Source organism: Drosophila virilis, chromosome 5 (assembly GCF_030788295.1).
Source record: "Drosophila virilis strain 15010-1051.87 chromosome 5, Dvir_AGI_RSII-ME, whole genome shotgun sequence".
NCBI lineage: Eukaryota > Metazoa > Arthropoda > Insecta > Diptera > Drosophilidae > Drosophila > Drosophila virilis.
In genome coordinates this window covers 6,917,801-6,940,499 of record NC_091547.1, presented here as the reverse complement: position 1 = coordinate 6,940,499, position 22,699 = coordinate 6,917,801, and the positions used below count along the sequence as shown (strand labels likewise).

Below are 22,699 nucleotides of genomic sequence, written 5' to 3'. Positions count from 1 at the left end.
CAACTATAGAAATACTCGATAGTCAAGAAAAAATACCAATCTTTTTGGAATTCGACTTTTACAGAAAATAATTGTTTTTATATATTTCCAGGCATAGGCAGATAGATCAACATTCCCATTGGTCCGGGTTTCTTAACATTTATTAGCCATAAGTTAGTCAATCGTATTTTTTCTATTAACTATTGACAGTATTTTTATTTATCGCACATCGTTTAATAACATTGCAGCTCCTGTTAGTTGGCCTACAGCTGAAGCACGTACCTGGTGTGTAAAGAAAAAACAATCCACCCTAGCAGAAATGATAAACTACAAATATGCTTGTTCATGGTGTTCACTCGGTGTATATTATAGAAAAACATACATAAAAAAATATTTATAACATTTTATTTCTTAACTGTTCGTCTGCGTCCCGATCTTTTTCTGGTATTCTTTTTCAGAGTGTTTACGTTTATATTGTAACTAAAATATATGTAATTATATGTACTTATATGCAGTGCACGTTAAACTGAAGCCAATCAGAAAACAAATACTACTGGTTATCATTTAATATTGCCTTGATATCATCAGCATCCAGAGTCTCGTATTTTAGCAGTGCCTCTGCCAGCGCCTTGTGTTCCTTTGTGTGCTTCTTGAGAATGGCCTTCGCACGCTCATAACTGTCACTCAGAATTCGCTTGATCTCGGCATCCACGGCTTCCACAGTGTTTGGTCCCAAAGTTTCACCGGACCCCAGGCCCTTTGCTGATTCAATTGTTCGGAGACCGACCTTCTCCGACATGCCCCAATCCTTAACCATATGCGTGGCAATTGACGTGGCCTGCTTCAGATCGCTGCTTGCGCCAGACGTGATTTTCTCGGTGCCAAAGATGATCTCCTCGGCGGCACGACCGCCCATCATTGTGTCTATCATTGCCAGCAGTTGGGCCTTTGTGACATGGTAGCGCTCTTTCTCTGGTATGTAGGCTGTGTGTCCCAGTGAGGGTCCACGCGGCATTATTGTAACCTTATGCAAAGGATGCGATTCCTTTGTGTAGAAGGCCACAATCGCATGGCCTCCCTCATGGTATGCTGTTATTGTATTTGCCTCTTCGTCGGGCAGACGCGCCTTACGCTCCGGACCCATAAGTACTTTGTCACGTGCCGTTTCCAAATGTTTCATATTCACAGTCTCCGCTCCGTCGATGGCAGCTCTGCGGAAACAATAAAACTGAAATCATTGCTGAATAAAAATATTGGAGAGACCACTCACCTCAGAGCAGCTTGGTTAATCATATTCTCCAAATCCGCGCCAGTAAAGCCCGAAGTGCCACGTGCTAACATATCTAAGTCCACGTCATCATGTAGAATCTTTTCCAAATACAACGACAGAATTTCCTTACGACCAGTAAAATCGGGAGTAGACACCACAACCTCAACATCAAAGCGACCAGGACGAAGTAATGCTTGATCCAAATCATCGCGACGATTCGTTGCACCAAGCACTATGACACCGGCATTCTGATGGAAGCCATCCATTTCGGAAAGCAATTGATTTATGGTCTGATTAGCATATGGATGGAGTACAGAGTTTGTACGTTTGGCGCCAACCGAATCGATCTCGTCAATGAATATGACACAGGGAGCACGTGCCTTGGCTGCCTCTGTTGACAATTGATGCAGTGGAAATAAGAGATACAATAATAATTATTTATTTGGCATCCAGTACTTACTAAACAGATCTCTGACACGTCTGGCTCCCTGGCCCACCAGGACTTCATCGAACTCAGGGCCAGCGGCATGGAAGAATGGAACGCTTGCCTCGCCAGCAACAGCGCGGGCCAGCAAGGTTTTTCCGGTGCCAGGCGGGCCAACGAGGAGCACACCCTTTGGCAGCTTACCACCCAAATTCGAAAATTTGTCGGGATTCTTGAGAAACTCAACCACCTCTTTGAGCTCCTGCTTGGCCTCATCACAGCCCTTAACATCATCGAATGTAACGTGTATCTCCTCCGGATCGACTTCAACCTGACTGCCCAGTTGTATGCTGCTAAAAGACAAGTTTTTAGAATTGATAATACGAGGCAAGAGAGACTTGAATGCTTACCGGAAAACGGATCCATTCGAAGAGGTAAAGAAGCTCATGAAGATTCCAATGAAAACGACGATAACAATGAGTGTCTGGAAAATCTGCGTGATAATTACTGATCATTATTCACAACACTAAGGAGCGAACAGACTACAAAACCAGGAACTAAAGCTATCTTCGAAAAATCGACACGATGCTATTAGATTTAATCAATATTAATACCTAGGCGAAATTGAAATACCGTGCTTTGCTACAGGCAAGAAATTAACCATTCTAAGAACTCGTATTCGGACAGAAGGTACACGATCGGAGATGCTTTCTGCGATGGGTTAAGAGACGAAAGACAACAATAAGGGGGTTAATGAGACATACCTTCAGATACTTCATTGTTTTTCCAGATTTCTGCGAATCTTCCGCATTCGATGCAGCCAAATAGCCCTCGGCAAAGGCAATTTTTAAGTTTTCCTGCAATCACAGTTTAATGTTAAGACCCAATTCTATTCGATAAATGAACTCGCAAGGCGTACCGCACTTTGAGCGTTTCCCTGCTCGCCAGATTTGCTGAGTAGTTTTTTAAGCTTCTCGGCCTGAATGTTAAGCTCCCCATCTGGTCTATGTGGGGCTCCTTGGAGTGCAGACTTCAGTCTGGTTGTCATTGTGGGATTGCGTTTCTGTTCCGCCTCTATGGAACGGTCTGTCTTGAAGTCCCGCAGCTGTCTACTGGAGAAATGATGGGACACATTAAAAACATTTCTATCAGCTATTGCAATCTCTCACTCTACTTACAGCTGATGGGTCGTTAAAAGCGGGTTCAGCAGGCCTCTCATGACAGTTGGATATATGCTTCTGCAATCGAAAAGGTATTCTTTTTATAAGTGAACACTTCGTGTCGTTTTAATGCACACAAACCCAATATTTTGCGGGGAGTTCAGTGAGACTTCAAACTTGTAATTTTGTTGCTTGCCACGAGCACTGTGTGTTGCTGGTTCCTCCAGTGTGACATGGATGTTGCGCATTGAGGGCAGCATGCTTGTCACCTTGATGAGTGCATCATTTACGAGCTCCCTGTCCAAGATTCCATTCAGTCGAGCTGCCTTCTCCACAATGCTCTGCAAGCTGGCGCCCGACTTGATGAGCAGATTCTTGAAATCCAGCACGAGGTCGTGGCGTTTACCCTGCGCCGGCGTATTACTGTTGATGCTACTGCTGCTGCTGGAGCTGGAGGACTTTGATTTGTCGGCAAAGAAACGCGGAACACTGCCATTTGTCTGCAGTTTGGTTCGCTTAACGGTGTAATAGTGCGGTTTTCTACTAAAATTACCCAGATAAAGGTAGGGCTGACATTGAATAAAAAACCAAAAAGTCAGTGGATGTGAGAGTGGAATGAATTGTGTATCGGCATCGTAGTTGGCCTGCACTTACCACAGAGTGTGTGTTGGCAGAAAACATTCTCAGAATATACAAAAATTTTTATTAATTACAATAACAGGCTTAGATCGGGCGAGCGGACGACAAAAATTTTTGACAAGCGAAAATGTCATAATCTTGTTGCGTCCGACTTGCATCCCTGTTTGTTTTGTTTGCAGCCCTCGTTCTGTGTAAACCCGCCCAGTCTAATATTTAAAATACTGCAATTTCGAATTTTTATTTCCTCCAAACAGTTTGACAATAAGTACTTTTTCTGCGTGTTGCTTCAACTCAAATGTTGTTAAAATATATATTATATTTTAAGTAAAGGACAACATTGATTTCGCTCACACTGTAATATGTAATTTTTAAATTTTCTGCATGAATGATTACAAATGGAAAGTGAACTACACATAAAATATAATTTATTATTTATGTTGAACTAGTATACAGAAAGTTTTACTTTCACAGCGTACAATAGATTTGTATTTTTTTAGGCTGTGGCATAGGTAACATTCCGAAAATCGATACATTATTTCGCTGACTATCGGAACCGGAACCGAACTTGGAAATGCTGTTTGGCTGGATCGCCTAAACTGTTAACTCGATCGCTGGCCCGAGGGAGTCATCTATCGAGAATACGAATTTAAAGTAATGTTAATTTTAATGGTAATATTCTTGCATACTTTTGTAAGCTGCAAATAAAAACTATCTATACATTCCAGAAAGGTCCAAGAGAGAAAAGTATGCAATACATTTAGCATTTTAACAAAATATTAACAAGATGGCGCTGTGAGCTGTGAGCAATTCAATGGCCTAAAGAATGGCCACAAGATGGCGTAAATGATTAGGCATAATTCAAATATCGATAGCTTGAAGTGTCATCAACACATTTTACAGTGGCATAACAGCACAGAGCGATAACAGCAGATACTTTTGTATCTGTTGAATATTGAACTTCAACGGCCCAACGATCAGTCGAGTTTGAACTTCAACAGGTGTTAAAACGCATTCGTTACGAGAGAATCGGTACCGCACACGATATATCGGTAACATAGGGAGCCAACGGCTTCACTTAACTAATAAAAAGCCAATGTATAGTTTCAATTAACCACATGCTAAACTGATTTTCAAAAACGTGACAAAATATAAATTTTATAAAAAAAAATACACGAAATAACAACTGCAGTGGTAGACAAAACCTTCAGATTAAGTTTTTGTGATTTGTTTCGTTTTGGATAACGTTTGTGTGTTTATTTTAGCGATCATATTACAATTTGGATTACTTCGCTTCATTCGAGAGCAACGTATTTAACGCAGCCCCCAAAAACACGGTAAGTGTAGCTCTAAATATGCAAATTTCCTCAGATGCAAAATTTGGTGGCAGCTCAAGTGCAGTTTAAGCCAGAGCCAGAGCCATAGACATTGAATTTGAATGGAAATGAGGGATGAGATTTCGTCATTTGCGAGTAGGCAAACGGAACACGAGTGCGAAAGCAACAACAAGCGATCAGAGATCAGACAACAAGAGTTTACTCGCTCTACCGCACGTGCTTGCCAAGTACGAGTCGCTCTTGCTTGTACATGCGCTTGCTTGTGTGTGTGTCTGTGTGACTGTGTGCATGCGAGAGTATGTGTGTGGAGTTGCTTGTCGTCTACCTACCTGTGGCTTCATTACCTGCCCGCTGTTGCCTTTGGCTGTGCAGTGCCATATCTAAAACATACCAAAACACACACACACGCACACAGAGTCAGCAGCTGCAGCAGTGTGTGCGTGTGTGTGTGTGTGTGTGTGTACTGTGTATGTATTAATGACATATAAATTTTCAACTTAAGTCGGCATTATCTAAACATTTGCCGTTTTACTACTGAGCCAGCACTGGCCCAGTTCTCCCTCCGGCAATTTGGCAGCTTTATCAGACACAGACAGACAAAAAAAGACAGCCCAACTGTAACCGCAAAGATATGCACTTACTTGCACACACTCACAATATATATATGACACCGTAGTGGACATACATGTGGACAGACAAACATTTACAGTCCACAGACAAAAAAACGGGCATTATTTTCCAAACAACAAATGTGCCGAATAGCAAGAGAAATGAAAAGGTTTTCGCAAGTATACGAAGTCGTTATACACTTAACAAAAAAAATAGGTTTTAATATTGTCAAAAAACTACTAGAAAAAAATATAAATTAACATGATATTAATACTAAATAATATTAAGCGAAGGGCTGTACAAAAAAAACACTTTATATAATAATGAAAGTTTTCTTAGTTATTTTCTGCTTTATGTCAAAGCTGTTTTAGCCGCTCCTAGGGTATGTAAAGGTAGATTACACCTGTGTATGTGGTTGTCTGTGTGTGTGCATGCATATTCCATTACTCTTTTCCTTCAGTGTACTGGCGTTTGTTTGGAAAAGGGGTGCAGCGAGCGGGTGCGGGAGCGGGAAAAAAACCGGTAATGCATTCGAAAAGAAGTCACCTTCATATAAAACTCAACTCGTTGCAAGCCGAGGCAGCAGCGATGTTAAGTCTAGTAAAATCGTAAGACCCGAGACCCGAGACGCCCTGAACCCAATTCGAGATAGGTTTTAGCATTTCGCTGACATTCACCGGGAAACGGCAGCTGCAGCTGTGACATTATCAACCGCGGAATGCTATCTATCTTATAGGTGCGAACTTATCGGAGACAGCTGGTGCTGGAGCTTTCTTCGATGTTGTGCGGGAATGCACGGCAATAAAAGGAATGTGAATAAATTCAGTTGGGCTGAATGGTTGGCTATCGAAAATATTACCCGGCTAAGCGCTGTGGCGACACCAATCACAAAATCACGAGCTATGTACATCAATAATTCCAAACAAGTTTTCAAACAAGTGTTTATTATTATTATTATTTGTTTTTATTTTCTTCTTTTCAAATATACATTTTGATTCACGTCTAGAATTTCTTATCAATTTCGTGGCTGAGTGAAATATAATAAACGAACACAAGCACATATTACTTTTGTACATGCTCGTAAACTAATGGGTAATATATAACGTTAAGAGATATGAATTTATGTGCCTGTACATACACATACATAAATACCCCGTTTGGGCACTTGGGAGGTGCGACATGATTACGTTAGGTAGGCAAACATTGACTGAAAACTAGGTGTGTTGCAATTCCATGAAAAAAAAAACGAGTGTTTTGTATGCAAATTGATTCGCACACAATTCAATTAGCTGGGAACAGCAAGTCCTCGCTAAAGGCGCCAGTTCGAGAGGTTGCCAAAAATGATTCCCCCACACATTAGCCAATTGTTGAATGACAATTTAAAAATCGTTTAAAAGTTTCTAGAAATGTATTTGGCTCACAGAAGGAAACCGCTTCTCTGAGTCGCTTTAGCCATGTCCAACTGTACGTCCATGCGTCTGTAGTTCAGTATGAACTCATCGATCTCGGAAACAACAAGAGCTAGAAACTTGAAATATATATTCTCCTCAAGTATGCATAGAAACAGTTTATTATACTTTATTTGACATCTTTTCCCATGCCCATAATATCTATAAATAACGAGACTGAATTAGAAAAGCTTTTACCCAGGGTATCTCATAGTCGAGCACTCTTGAGTAGACCACTCTAAAACTTGCTTTTTCGTGTCAAGCTGCATCAGTACTGAGACCTTTCCATCATGTGGCTATGTGTCGCCAGGCCCAGTGGCGACATTATCTTATCGCGATATGTTCCATAAGCCGGCCCACAGATAAAAAAAAAGAAGAAAGATAGTGCTAACATAAACGAATAGAGTACAACTGACAGCAGCTCCGACGGCGTTTCGTGTGGCGGGCTAATTGAGGTCAGAGCACTCGGCTCGGGGCTGCCAGCTCGAAACGGCAGCTCCTTCGATCTCTAGATGCCCGGGTGTGTGCTCTGGGCCCAACAGCTCATAAAGAAGCTGGCTGCAAACATTGTTGCTGGCTTGGCTAGTTGAACTCCGCTTGGGAGGAGGGCAAATCTGTGAGCACACTCTGGGCTTAAACTTTATGAGCAGCTTAACGAATTCGTCAAAGTGCCAGACAAACATTTGGCTAAATTAAATGTTGTTCAACGAGCTGGCAGTAACAACAATAACAATTGCCGACTGGCAACTGGCAACTGGCAACTGGCGCAGCTTGTGTGTGGGCAAACTCGGTTAGTTGTATTCGCATTCAAAAAACAGAAACTTAAGTGTCGGCACATGCGGCGTATGCGTAATGCCAACTACACCTATATACACCTATATATATATCTAAATATATCTATATATACACCCTGTAGCGACCAGTTACTGCCAGCTTGTCACATCTTTGCGGCCATTAAATTAACATACTTGCCTTTTTTTAATGAGCTTTAAAATGTCTTATCTGGAGAACCTAAACATATATATGAAAATATTCGTAAACAGATCACGACAATTCGCTAAAACGAATATATGCAAATTGAGCACCTAAAAATCGAGCATATAAGACTTGGACCTATACAAAATGAATGTGTGTATTATAAATAAGCTTGGATTTATTTATATCGTATAACTTCAGTAATATGTTTTTATAGGGTATATCATAGTCGAGCGGCAGCCAAGTGCGTCTAGTTCGCTAATTTGTTTATTGCTGTTGCCTAGTTAGAGAATCGGCGCATGACTGTCATGCCAAAATTGCGATTCTTTAAATAACGAATTATTATTATTTTAAGTGATTTTCGAGTATTTGGCAAATGATGTCATATGGCCAATATGCCCAAAGCCAACCGGATCGCTGCCAGTTCCAAACAGAGCGTGGAGTAAGTCAGAGCCAAATGCACTTTCCCGATACAAGATACAATATGTACATGAATGTGGCCAAGGTATAGGGTATGTTTAGGCGTATATGTTCTTTGTTTAATTAAGCGTGACTCAGACTCGGAGAGTACTGTGACATTTACCTTAACCCTGAGTTGAATCAATCAAGCCTGACTGCGAGATTAATCGATGGCAAATAATTAGTTAATCAGTTTCTGCAACGGTCTCAGCCTTTTATACACATGCACATGGCCCACACTTGGACTCATGCCAATCTCCACCTCGCTGCCCTCGGATCAGATCAAGGCAAGTGACAAACTCCGAGGCAACGTGCCGAGGCATTTGTTAACATACTTGGAGGTGCATTGCTGTGTCGCCATAATTGAATTTCTATTGCAGCGGATCTTAACTTTCACTGGCCAACCATTTGCGTTGGGCAAATACATACAAATTTCTTGGCTGGAACACCCTCTTTGTATGCACTTGTAGAGGGTATTTTAATTCTGTTGCAAAAAGTGTGCGTAACTCCATAAGCTATATGCTTATAATAAAGAGATTTCACCATGCCCATAAAGTCTCAAAGCCTTAGAGTTGACATCAGGAAACTCTGGCTAGATTCTATATCATATAGCTGACATAGATATGGTATCAAGGTAACGAGCCCTACTTCGCTCACATATATTCTATTCTATTATATTAAATTCAATTATATGGAATTCTTTTCAACATATTTTGAACTTGACTATGCTGCTTGAACAAACTCTATCTGATATAAATCCTAAGTTCATTTAATTTCTCTTTAACAAAATATAGGTTGCTTGGAATTGTCTGATCAGATGCCGCTGATCTGCTTTAGGCGATTTGCATATATTTAAATAAAACACATTTTTTGTTCTCTTTCAAATTGACATGTCACATCGCATAGGTATTTATGTAAATACTTTCACAGTCGAGATCATGACAAATGCATAAGCTAATATATTTTATTTACACACATTAGTCGCAATCATAAATTACGTATTAAGCCAAACACAGCCAGGTCTGCTCTTGCGGCCAAAACAGAGGCGTCTGTTAAACGGCCTGGCATATGGCTTGGTCTGGCCTGGTCTGGCCTGGTCTGGTCTGGGCTGGTCTGGGCTGGGCTGGGCTGGTCTGGGCTGGTCTGGATTGCTGGATGGCTAATGAAATGCAACGATTTTGATTTGCCGAACTCAGATCCAGACGCAGAGACTTGCCGTTGTGGGCCCCTAAATGAGTCAGTGTTGAAGGCGGCAGGGCGGGGCGGGGCAGTGTGTATATTTGTGTGGTTACGTGCACCGCTAGACGTCTGTCGATTTGTCCGCTTTGGATACCGGCAACAGCTACGTGCGGTTGGTGCGAGGAATGTGGACGTGGCCAGCGACAGTGTTGGCTTTAAGCATGGCTTCGACTCTGATTGTGGTTCTCTGGCTGGGCTATGGCGCACGCCTGCGCTTGCAGCTACAGAAATGACATTTCAGATTCCATTTCTGCTGCACTTAATTAATTCAGAGATCGACGAATTTCAGTTTCGACTTGTTCGGCATTCAACTTCACAGCATGCCAATGCTAATATGGCAAGCCTCGAGGTAAGGGCGAGGTCCACGTACTCCCGCACCGGAGTATGGCATTTGAATTTCAAGACCGCACGCTGATAATGGCTGCAATTTGACAGGCAAAAAGTTAATGCTAGTCAATTGGTATAACATTTTAATATTTGCGACGTCAATACTCATAAATATATTGAGTGCATTGCGCGCGAGTATTAGCACGTTGACAGTCTCATGAACTCAACTCCGGCAAAGCCCCTGCAATCTTACAGCAACTACGTGCTGACAGGCACCACTCGAGTCTGTCTGTCCACATATCTAGCAAAAATTAGCTTTGTTTTCGCAAAGGCCCCAAACAAAGGCAACACAATAATCGCTTCATTTTCATAGGCATGGGAAAACCGAGTACTGCGCCTGGATCTGGGTCTGGGTTTGGGTGCAAAGTTGAATATGTGTCACATTATCGTCAAAGCTCGGCCCAAAAGTCACACTTGGGTGTGGAAAAATCTGTTTTTTTTTCTTTCTTTTTTTCAGCGCACAATAAAAACTATTTTTGCCCCTAATGTCGCATGAGCCAGTCTGGACTAGGGTCAGCTCTACTGAATGCCAAGTTTTTTCAAGTACACGCTAATGAACCGTACGCGGTTAAGGAACTGGCAGCCGGTTTTGGGTTTTTAGTAACTTAATTTATGCGCCGTTTCCTGCCAATAATCGGTGCATGTATTACTATATATATATATATGCATATGGTTAAAATTAAAACAAAGCACAATCATGTGCCCGCTTAATATGGCAAATATGCATATGCCTCCGTAATGAGAGACTTGTCTTGGCATCAATTAAGGCCCAGGGCAAGGAAACAGAGCATAAATTGTGCATTAAGCTTTCGAAATATCTTACAAAAATCACTTAACAATATTGTAATAACTTTCCTGATAAATACAAGCAGCAATTGATATAAGAAACAAGAAATATGGTATATACCTGAGCTGACCAATGGCCGGCGGGCAGCTCGGCAGCTCGGCAGTTAGCTCCAACCCTTTCTCAACTCAGATAACATTTTATCAGCACAAAATGTTGTAGCAGAAAATGCTGGGCAATTGAAATTTTAAGCTCGATTAATCACATGTGCCGTCGTCTACCATAAAGTATTGTCTACCAGGCCAGGGACTTTCAGTGCGGGATCATTCAACGATAAGCAAAGCCCCCTCCGTTGACAGCTGCCCGTGATGTACATACCTACATACATACATACATACATACATATAATCATACATACATATATTTCTATGCTTGACAAAGTGCTCTCGTTGATATCTACGCAGACTGCTTTGTCAGCAAATATGCAATCTCTCTGTGAAGTTCACGCTTCAAGCTTAAGCAACCATGCAGGGGCAACTTTTAATCCTGATTAAATGCATAAATTTCGAAAATTCACGACTTGCGAGCATAACTTGATTTTAACCCACACATTTTGACCCCACTTTCTCAGGAACCAAAAAAGAAAAAAAAAAGCGGGGCATAAATACAATTTGGTTGACCCAAATTAAGGGCCAGAATTTATTATTGAAGCACTGCCAAATCGATTAACCACGCAATAACCTAAAGCTTTCGCGTTTCTTGTAGCCACGAATGTTTTCGAATTAAATATTAAAGAATTCACGTAGTTTTTTGATTATTATAAATATTGTATGCAACAGATTGCGCAATTAATTGCATTTCTTAATGTTCTCAGAACGTAGTTAAATAAAAAATAATAATGAAAGCAAATATAAATTGTTAAATAAATGGAATTCCAAGCTATTCGAATTTTCTCGTGCTGCTCGTTACATAAAATATAAAATAGATTTTTATAATTAAATACTTTTTCGAGTTTTTTAAATTAAAAAAAAAAAATGCTCGAACAATAGAAAACAGATACTTTGGTAGGCAAAGTGTGACTATAGATACTTCTATATATTATATTTATCAGATAAACAGAAATATCCAGTTCCTGTCAAGAGTCTATTTTAGTTGGCGGCAAGCACGTGTTATTATTATCAAATAATATATATTATATTAAATTAATATTCTTATTCTTTTTTATTAGCTTTGCTTAGCACATTGCGGTGTGAACGAAATCAAAGAAATCCGATTTCGAAACAGCTTTTTATGGCACTTTTTAAATTCAGCACATGACTGCTAATCATGAGCATCATGGAGCACAGTGGCAGCCGGCAGTAATGTCTCCATCGCGGGGTAGATGACTTACTGTTGGGCAGTGTAGTTTCGCTTTAACTGTGACTGAAATATGCCTTTTTCGGCGGTGCGCTATTTGCAAAGTAAATTGAAATTGTTTTTAGCAAGAATTCGAATAACTTGAAATATCATCTGTCGGGCCTGTTCTGGGTCTGTCTGGCTAACAGCTTGACTCGGACTCGGACTCGGACTCCGACTCGAACTCGGACTCGAGCTCGGACTTTGACGCTGGCTTGGAAGGTCTGTGACGTTTTTGGCTTCGACAGCAGCTGCTCGAGAGTTGACTTCGGGCTACTGCGGTCAGCTCTGCTGCCCCGAGTCGCAATTTCCAGCCGAAAACCAGTCTGACCATCTCTTTAAGCCGCTTTTTTGCTGCGGCGGCGGCTGCTCAACAGTTTCCCCCCTTCTTTTTATCTTTTTTGTGTGTACTTTGTGTGTGTCTTTGGTTGTGTATGTGTATGTGTGTGTGTGTGTGTGTGTGTGTGTGTGTGTGCTCATGTGTGTGGTCAAATGTCGGCATTTTTTATGTGCACGCCTTGAGCAATTTTTCCATTGTACGAGCTTGTTGTCGTCTTACGCTTCTGCAACTCTCATATAAAACATTTTTAGCACAAAACTTAACGTCGCAGAAATTATGGCGAGTAGTTGGAATTATCTGTATACATACATGCATCAGGGCTGCAAGCCCAAAAATGTCGCTGGTTCGGTTCAGGGTTCTAAAGAACTCATTGTCTTGAGGTTCGGTTCGTGAGCCAGGCCTTTATGTATCTGGGTTTATATAAAAGATCAATTGTATTTATCTTATTTATAATTGCCCATTCAACTGAAAATATGGCAAGTCTTATATATTTTCATACAGAAATTGTGGGCTATATTTGAGCTCTACGCGCAATTAGCAGCTGCCAAATATGGTAATTCCAATGTTTGGGGCACAAGCTATTAATGCTTTGGAGTTCATTGAGAAATCTCAATAGTTATTTAATATATGTTTAAAGTGTTTCAGTTTGGGTTCACGTTCTGGTTCGGTCATGATGAGCAATAGAAACGGAGCCGGTTCGTAACCCGTTAATATTTAAAAGTCGTTAAGGCTTGGTGCTTCCGATATATCCAATTGTAATTGCAGCTACAAATGATAGAGATTTTCTATATGTAGAGCTGGATTTGTTGTGGCTTTTGCTTTTATTCTGGCAGCTTAATAACAAATTATGAAACATATCACGCTGTCAGGGGCTGTTAATGAAGTGTCAATAAACGGGATTAGGTCGTGATCAAGGTGCGCCAAAAACCTGTAATCAAGACGCTGAAACGTAAAAACAGCAAAACACACTCATTTCGTCTTATTTAATGGACAGATTTTCAATTAAGATTTAACTTAGAAAGATTGCATATTACTTATTTTGCCTGACATAATACGCATTACATTGACAACATTGCGGAATTACTTCCGCTGCAGTTTTTTTTTTGTTTCTTTCATTTTGTTCTCTTCCAAAGGAACAACAGATTGTCCTTTGCGTCTACCTGCTGTTCACCGGGTACACAAAATACACGAACACATGCTCAGAAGGTGACTGGGCTCTCATTTCACTTCCTGTTCAAAAGCGAATACTTTGAATACCCTGGCTATTTTTAACGAGACAACTCAATCGAGTCTACACACAAAGCACCCACGCACACACATTGTCTGAGTGTGTGCGTGTGTGTGTGTGTGTTTCGATTGAATTTTTGGGTTGATAATTTGAAATCTTAAGCCACTGTCAAGGCGAAACTACCTAAGCTACCCTCACTAAACGGTCAATGGTGTCGCCGCGACTCGTCGAGAGACCTTGTGACGCATGCGCAGATCGCCGATTGCCGATTGCCGATCTCTCGTAGAGAGTTGCTATTACATTGTTGTTGTTGTAAATATATACTATTTATCATAGCATGGCACACCCAATTTCGAATCGACTGCGCCCAAAATGACTTTGATAACTTTCATGGGGCAGACACCAGCTGGTGCTGCTCCACATGCAGTCGCCGCCAGATGACATTTTGTTATTGTCTCCGGCGTTGTTTGTAACATGAAACTGTGGCTGTTGCTCTTGAGGGGGCCAGACGTATGCGGGTGTGCCAGCCGGAGCCGCAGCCACATGGGAAAAGTCTATCGGTCAAACCGATCGTCCGACCGCGCTCGTGTTGACAAACCCCAAGCTGGCTCGATAATAAATAAATAACTAAATTCGAACCCATCGAAATGCACATTTGATTCTTTTTCTTTAACAACAAAACGCAGTTTTGTCAACAACTTTTTGACATACGATACTTTTGGCCATCTCTTAAATCGTAACTGTGATCCATGGTTTCCGGGTTCGAGCTTTACACAAATATCATTTAAATAGTTGAAGCTATGTTTTGGTCCCCAACTAAACTAGGTCATACAAGAACACAGCTGCTGAGCTTCTTCTTCGCTTGGCTTTTATGTATAGGAAATACATGAAATTTATAGTCCATTCTCTATGATATTTGCAGGGCTCAAGAATCGCATAAAAAAGTGAATAGATACCAAAAATAATTGGTCTATTTGGGTCTAATTGTTTGCGATTTATGGTGAAAATAGATATGTAATGTTATATTGGAACTGGGATAACCTTTTAAGGTATTCGAGCGACTTTCAAGCTAGAAAAGTACGTGTTGTTTCCATAGGAATGTTCATGTAAGCTTGTTTATAAGCCATACTCGTGTGGAATACCAAATTGTTTATGAACAATAATCATTTACTTAATGCGAAAAATGTTCTATTCAGGAAATACAAGTTGGGTATTTTTTAAACAGCACTACGATCCATATCTATATATCTTAATTCTTGAATAGAAAGAAAGTTAAAATTAAAACCTTGTTTGGTTAACTGTGTATTGTTTTACGTAAGCTGTTGACTTCCGTCCCTGAGGTGTGTTTGCCTATTAAATAAATATTAACCGGCTTGAAGTTAGGAATGTATATCAGCCCCAACTTAATTATATGCACAACACAAAAATCCACTCGGTGCTATTTATGCATATCATCCATCCATATAATGCGAAAGTCAACAAATGCGACGTACGTCGAAAGTAAACAGGGAGGCAAAAAAAAAAAAAAAAAAAAAAACAATTGTAGAGAACTTTCTGAGACAGATAATGGCGGAGCTTGAATGAAGCTAGTATAAGGTTGACAGTTGGCGCAGATGTATCCAGATACAATTTAGTTTAATCGATATACAGAAAAACATATGATGATGAATTGGTTGACTCATGATTTCCGACTCGTAGCTGATTTGCATACACGTACAAGTATGGCCAGTGCCCGTACCGGTTTTAACATATTTTCTAAACTTGAACACACACAAACTTCAGCTTCAATGCAATAGCAAATGGAATTAATTATGGTATCGTGTCGACGTGTACGGCGCCTCAGATCGCCAACAAACGGCAACTCCTCCATTGAAACCCAGCCCAGCTAAATGGACGCGGACGCGGACGCAGGCGCAGACGCAGTTGCTGGCACAGCCGAATGGAGTTCAAAGCGGTCTTCGTGACTCGACGAAAAGCTGGCAATAGGCAATAGGCCCGCCCGCCTTAGACCTAAACACGTTTACTGCCATGCCTGTGCACAGAGCTGAATTTTCCCTCGGGGAAACTGAGCCAGCAGCTCGGCCTGGCCAGCTTGGCTTATGCATATGTATCTGTATCTGCATCTGTATCTGTATCTACATCTGTGTCTTTATCTGCAACTGTAACTGTATCTGTGACTGCACACACGCATTTGTTTATGTATGTGTGTTGCCGCTGAAAGTCGCAGCCGTTCGGGCGTTGCAAGCAGTCGCAGTCGAGTTGACACCCACGCAAATTGTGGCAGACAAAAGCGATTTCATGGATACAACCGATAAGTATCTCAACATCTACTGGCACGGTGAGCTGTGTGTGTGTGTGTGTGACGTCTAATTAAACGACTTACATGCCGTGTGGGTATCCATATAGTATAGCCACTCGATATGGTCATTCATTATAGATAAATGCCATTTTTTTTTCGCTCTTGCCATTGGCGCCGCAAATAATTTAACTGCGCATTTGCATTTGCGAAAAAGTTCTAGCTATGTGTGTGTGTATCTGTATCTGCCCTACTGAACAACAAATTGAACTTAAGCGCTTTTTGTTTACCACATTGCCTGACTTCGGTTTATATACGGATATTTATTTGGTTTGGTCGAAAAAAACCAATGCAAGTCGAGCCGAGTCCATTGGGATTTGGGCTCGGATTGCTCGCCGCACAAAACACGATCTCCACTTGGCTGGGCTTATATACAAACATGTACAAATGTCACTTGGCACAATATTTATGCATATTTATTCATATGTTTATGGCTGTGGTCTGCCTTGCCAGGCGCCTTTTGCCACATGAGAGGCTAGACGCGTTGCTCAATAGACATTGCACGCAAAGAAAAGTTTGTTCTCTAAAAGAATATTTGAGTTTATTTAATGGATACTATTTTACGATATAGAGAACTCATTTGTTTTAGTGTAAACTCACGTCTCGAAAACTGGCAATCCATAATGCATATGCTGTTGCCCTTTGACAGCACTTGAATGTAGATAACTTATCACTTCTGATTAAGTCTTAAATAAAGTGCACTATTATTGGAAAAAACAGGAAATACAAACAAAACCAGTTATGCTTTTAGAGGTGACTACTCGACAAACAATTCTCTTGATCTACATTCAGCTTCAATTACATATTGCAGCAAATTGTTTGTATATGGTATTTACTTAAATGAAACTAAATTCACATATTTTTAAGCGACTTTATGGATTTTCCAATACCTGTTCCAAATGCTGTCGTACAGCTAAAGTCCCCGGTATTGCTTAAAATAATATATGTACATTTGCATTGGCAAGCGATATTTCAGCGAGTCAGAGCGGAAAGTACCGGGCTTGCCAGCGCAAAAGGAAAGTAATTGTTTGCCAAATCAGAAATTTGTTAAATTTTTGCCAAATTCTGACTAACAAATCGAAAATATCGAGAGATTCATTGCCTTGTTTATCAACAGCACGTAACTGATAAGCAAACAGTTCCGTAAAACAGATATCGCTTTGAGCACAACTGCCCCATCGCCCTCCCCCGCGCTCTATTGTCGTCCCAGGATCGAGCCAAAGCGTATGTGCCAATGAGTTTAGCATTCGCATTTGATATAATGACATCAACTGCTCGCATCGAGACGCGCTAATTGAGTGTATCAACAGAATACTTACCAAGTACCACCTTTAGCGTTGTCTTTCACGAAAATCCAAGCACGTCAGCAGCCTTCCAATAGCCGGATACTGAATTAAACATAATATAACGAGTTTGAGCTCGAAACTAAGCTCATAAAACCTTTGATTCTCAGACAGAAGGGATGGTTGGATGGGTTGTTTTCCAAAGATCTTTGAAGATAGATTTCAAGCTGATTGGTTGGTAAGCAAAAAATGTCAAATAAGTATCTTCCGCTAATCTTCCACTGTTTCGAGTGGAATTTTAAAAAGCTCCGCTTTCTAGCGTGCATTTCTGTGACACAGAAGATATTTATGTTGCGAATTTCCGCATGCCTGATTCATTCAGTCAGACACTCGGTAAAAAATCAACCGCACAGTCAGTCATTCAGTCAGGACAAACCTCTCCTATGTGGAGGTCTCTTCCACGCTCCAAGTGAGTGTGCGCCAGGGCAATTCATATCGTACATTTTATTCGTGTTGTTTTTTTTTTTTTTTGAATAAACTTATTTTCTTTTATCTGTATGCAGCAGAGCTGAGATAAGATAAGCTTTGATATCGTTAGCATTCTCGGTGTAGAAATGAACAGTTCCATGGGTATTTTATGTGGACCCAGGGGAAGTCTCAAGGGTTTAAAAGTTGACATAAGGAAGCAGATTATATTGTGTTTGATATCATCATAGCCAAGTCTTTGTTTTCCGTTCCGTTTCAGTAAGCGAACATTAAAGATGGGTCGCCAGTCAAGACTGGTGTTGCTGCTGGCCATCTCCCTGGCTGTGCTGCATGTGAGCCACTCGATCCAGTTGCAGCCAGCCAAGGCCGCCAGGACAGTGCCCGATGAGCCGCTGAGTAATGAAATCTTTTCCGACGAGGAGCTCGATTCTAAAAAGGTTGGCATCAAAATTTCCACGCCCAAGGTGAAGGAGCTACCCGTCGATACGACAACAACAAGGGCAAAGAAGTCAGAGAGCTTGGCCTCAAGGCTGCCGGTCAGCGATGAGACATTGAACGACCTGGTGGAGGCAGCCAAGCACAGTGTTGCCCTCGCTGAGGATCCGCGCTTCAACAAAATGCTGCCGGACCGTCTGAAGCCGGAGAATGCCACAAGCAGCAAGAACAGCACCGACGAGAACTACGAGTATGATGAGAATTACGATTATGATATGTACAACTACGACAGTTCCGAGTCCGAGCAAGACGACGAGGATGTCAAGGATACGACCAGCGTGCGCCCCAAAAAGGCCAAGCCCAGCAAGACGACAACGCCTAAGCTGCATCCCATTGAGGAAAGCACCTCCTCCAAGGTGAGTCGTAAGCTCTTGTTCAGTTTGTGGAAACTCTAACCCATTAAATACGCTCGCAGGCCAAGATCAGTGAGGATGATGCTACTGGCAATAAAATTGATAGCGACTCAGACTCCGTAAATCAGGACGATATTGGGGTTGATGAAGATGATGATGATGATGATGATGACGACGACGATGATGATGATGATGATGAGTAAGTCATATACATAGATGGAATTTGTTTGGCCTTGCTCAAATTATTAACTTGCACTCATTTTTGGCAACTTCTAGGTCTGACTTTGACGACGAAACGGACAAGCTGACGGATGAGGAACAGGTCGTCTTTAGCGAGAATGTGCCATGCCCCAGATACTGCACCTGTTCGCATAATGTCAACAGCTACCTGGTGGCCACCTGCAGCAGGTTTGTAAATCCATTTAAAAAGTACCAGAAGAAGTCGATTAACACTACGTTTGTTCTATTTATTAGACTGGACCCTGGCACGCAAAAGTTCGGCTCGGATATCACCGATTTGGTGGTTACTAATGTGGGCCCTAAATACCCAATCTTGCTGGGCGCCAAGTTTTTCCTGCAGCTGGGCTTGAAGTATGTTGCCTCTATCAAGATCGCCAATTGCACCATCGAATACATGCACCCGGAGGCTTTCCACGGCTTGGATGAGCTTTATGCCGTCAATATGACTGATGTTGGGGTGGCCATTATTAATCCGGACACATTTGCCCAGAACAAGAAGCTGCGCATGCTGACCATCTCCGGAAACGATCTGAGCGTTATGTCCAGTCTTCATTACCTGATAAAGGTATGTGGTACATACTCTAGAAATCGATTATATTAAAATGTTTCCTTTAGTCTTCCAGCATTGAGGAGCTGGACCTTTCGCGCAACAATCTAATAGAGTTGAATCCCAGCGCGTTTTCGAAGCTCTCCAACATCGTATACATTAGCTTGGCTCAGAATAACTTGCAGAAGATACCGGAGAATGTATTCGAGACAGTTGACAGCATCGAGGAACTGGACTTGTCCTACAATTCGCTGAAGGAACTTCCAGCCAACGTTTTCAATGGCACAGCTTTGTCGATACTGCATCTGAAATATAATTCTTTCACTGGCGATTTGCACTTTGGAGTGAAGGACCTGCAGCAATTGGACTTGAGCTTCAATTCCATTGTTCATGTGCATCATAGCATGTTCGACAAAATGCCCGGCTTGACTAATCTGAACCTAAAGGGCAATGGCATCACCAAAATTCAGCCAGACTCATTCCTTACACTGGAAACCCTGCGCCACATTGACTTGTCGATGAACGAACTGGACCAGGTCTCCAGCATGCTGTTCTTCAAGAACGCCGAGCTGGACGTTATTCGACTGAATGACAATCCCCGATTGAGTCAGCTGCCAACTGACGGTTTCCTTAGCTCGAATGGCATCTTCACCGTCTACTATTTGGATCTTTCTAACTGTGCCGTTGGCGCTCTGGGACACAAGACCTTCTCGACAATGCCGCACTTGACCACACTGAAGCTGGCCTGGAACAACATTAACAATCTGCCCCATGCAACGTTCGCCAATCTTACCAAGCTTATCGACCTAGACTTGAGCAACAATCTGATTACACAATTGGATGATCTTCTCTTTATTGAAAACAACGAGATTACTAAGCTTAACCTGGCCGGAAACCCCATTACCAAACTATCTGTGCGCCTCTTCATGCCACTCCGACAGCTCCGATCTCTGGACGTGAACGACTGTGAACTGACCTCGTTGCTTACCGACAAGCAGTTCGGTGTCGACTATAAGTTCTTTGAGACGCTGCGCTCCTTTAATGCGTCTGGCAATTTGATTAAGAGGATTTCCGACTCTGATGTTAAGGTCTTTAAGAACCTGCGCTCATTGGACATCACCCACAATCCATTGAAGTGTGATGAGGACTTCCAACAATTTATCAGCTATGTCTCGTTGCACACACAAATGATGCCCAAGAAAATGCCCGTGCTGGCCAATCTGGAGGATCTCGCCTCCGTATTTCAAATTGAATCGCAGGTCGGTTGGGCGCAGCTGGCTCAGGAGGTATGTAAGCACAGTAATATATCAGCCGATGAGGAAGAGGATCTTGAGAAGCGCTTAGAGGAGAGCGAGAAGAAACTGGACGATGACGAAAAACAGTTGCTCAGCGTAATGGACAAGAGCGTGCTGGATAAGACCAAGCTGAGCAACATGCAAAACATAATGAAGGGCTCGGCTAGCTCTGACGACAAAGATAAGGATCAGGACTCCGACAGCGCTGAGGAAGACCTGAACAATGGCGGCGAGGAAAAGGAAACCAATGACTTCGCATACGAGGACAGCGAGTACGATGATGACAGCGACAGCGATGAAGAAGATGATGAGGAGTCCAAGAAGCAGAATGAAAAGACAAAGACCGAAAACGCTTTCAAGAAATACATCGAAACCGAACTGAAGCCCATGATCAAGGATCAGGGTCTTAAGGTTGAGGAGGTGGACATTTCTAAGGAAACCAACGAAACCTTTATGCTAGGTTTGTAACTTTTCCTATCCTTTTCCGATTTTTGTCTCTAATTATATCTGAATATTTATTATAGACAAACTCGGCATTGACAGCGATGAGGAGGAGATCATCATTGAGCGTGGACGCATTTACTACAACAGCTCCAACTATTTAATACCAACCATTATTGTGATCACCTGCCTGCTGGTGATTCTCCTGGGCCTCGCCAAGATGGTCGCCATGATTCTGCGCAAGCGCGGCGAACGTTATCGTATGGCCATATTGGCATCGAAGAACTCCTTCGTGTACCAGAAACTCACCGAGGATATTGTGAAACCGACTAGCAACGAGCCAAAACAACCAAAGGTGCACCGATACGCGCCCATCAATCAGGTCTAAGTCCCAACCGCACAGCAGTTAGTTAGCAGTTAGCTCCGGGGACTTCGTTTAAGTGCGGAGCGCGGTAGTCGAGTGTGTTGCGCTGTTTTTTTAATTTATAAGTTAATTCATAGTTAAACACGTGGAAATTCCAAGCAAAAGGTCATGAAATACAAAATACAAGAACAACAAACAGTAATAATAATAATTCATAAAATAAACGGTACGACTCGACTTTCAAATCCAACTCAAGTCGAGTTTAACCGTTTGTCAACACTGACAGAAACACAGAGCGCCCACGTAAGGCGTGAGAAAGTATTAGCAAAAACTGAAAGAAAATACTGAGAAATAACCCCCCCCACATACATATATATATATATACATACTATCTATCTATCGATCTATCGATCTAGCTAATAGTTGTTGTTGTACTTAATTCGGTTGCAGCCACCGATGGCAAAGGGCAAAGGGCAAAGGGCAGAGAACGCGAGCGAACAATTAGCAACCGTTTCGGGAGCAACGGACTTTAAACTGATTGGACTCCTCGTATTATTCTTCATATCCTTTTGGCATACACATGCACGTATCGGATGTCGGATGATTTTTTGTATACTTTTGGAACAGTTTGAAGATTTAGTGCCATTTTGCCGAAATTCATATTATAATAAAGAGAGAGTGAGAGAGAGAGAGAGAGGTTCATATTTTTGAAACAGACACTCAGTCATAATGGAATGGTTGGAGATGTATCTGTAGATCTGAACCTGCCAGACTCCTTAAAATAAACCTTTGATATCAAATCTGGACAAGAAAAGAAACGAAAAGAAAAGACGCAAAGCATATTAATTACTACGTTAAGTCTTTTATTATTATTTTATCAATCAAATCAAGTACATTTTCGACTCTGAAACATATTCTGAATTCAATAAATTATTTTAACCAAAATGAACTTAATCTTTAAATTGTAGAAACACATACTAATATACAATAAAATATAATTATTTATGAATTGGATTTGATTAATTTAACATCAAATAAAAGAAAAAAGGGCACGGTAATCCTCTCTTTGTATTCAATATAAAATTACATCAATTAAAATATGCAAATACACTAATTTACAAATTAAAATATATCAAAATTAATATTTGAATGCAGGGTATAAGACAGTT

At 41.4% G+C, this 22,699-nt stretch overlaps 2 protein-coding genes and 1 long non-coding RNA gene across 9 annotated transcripts; 2 read left to right on the top strand and 1 right to left on the bottom strand.

The window, feature by feature from the left end:
* Positions 1-47: 47 nt before the first annotated feature.
* Positions 48-2,785, top strand: LOC116650989 (uncharacterized). Its single transcript, XR_004304001.2, has 2 exons — positions 48-152; positions 228-2,785. It is a non-coding gene; the product is annotated as an uncharacterized lncRNA (long non-coding RNA).
* Positions 363-3,745, bottom strand: YME1L (ATP-dependent zinc metalloprotease YME1L). 5 transcript variants are annotated; one of them, XM_015173564.3, is made up of 9 exons: positions 3,488-3,745; positions 2,975-3,402; positions 2,852-2,911; positions 2,593-2,782; positions 2,438-2,530; positions 2,084-2,166; positions 1,710-2,026; positions 1,250-1,640; positions 363-1,190 (listed from the first exon to the last, which is right to left on the bottom strand). In XM_015173564.3, exons 1-9 carry the CDS (start codon positions 3,512-3,514, stop codon positions 530-532), a joined length of 2,250 nt encoding a protein of 749 aa, XP_015029050.1. In that variant the 5' UTR covers positions 3,515-3,745; the 3' UTR covers positions 363-529. The 5 variants fall into 5 exon arrangements, with proteins under 5 accessions (XP_015029050.1, XP_032292327.1, XP_002050891.1 ...); XM_032436436.2 differs by having other exon boundaries at positions 2,593-2,785; positions 3,488-3,743; XM_002050855.4 differs by having other exon boundaries at positions 1,710-2,023; positions 2,593-2,785; positions 3,488-3,742.
* A 639-nt stretch (positions 3,746-4,384) lies between these two features.
* On the top strand, positions 4,385-22,479 carry Gp150 (glycoprotein 150). Of its 3 annotated transcripts, none has more exons than XM_015174681.3 (8): positions 4,385-4,521; positions 4,735-4,806; positions 18,055-18,646; positions 18,706-18,842; positions 18,920-19,051; positions 19,118-19,448; positions 19,499-21,185; positions 21,250-22,479. In XM_015174681.3, the coding sequence occupies exons 3-8, from the start codon at positions 18,071-18,073 to the stop codon at positions 21,552-21,554; spliced, it is 3,168 nt and encodes a 1,055-aa protein (XP_015030167.1). In that variant the 5' UTR covers positions 4,385-4,521; positions 4,735-4,806; positions 18,055-18,070; the 3' UTR covers positions 21,555-22,479. The 3 variants fall into 3 exon arrangements, with proteins under 3 accessions (XP_015030167.1, XP_002050893.1, XP_070066385.1); XM_002050857.4 differs by having other exon boundaries at positions 4,448-4,501; XM_070210284.1 differs by lacking the exons at positions 4,385-4,521; positions 4,735-4,806 and having other exon boundaries at positions 18,044-18,646.
* The last annotated feature ends 220 nt before the right edge of the window (positions 22,480-22,699 follow it).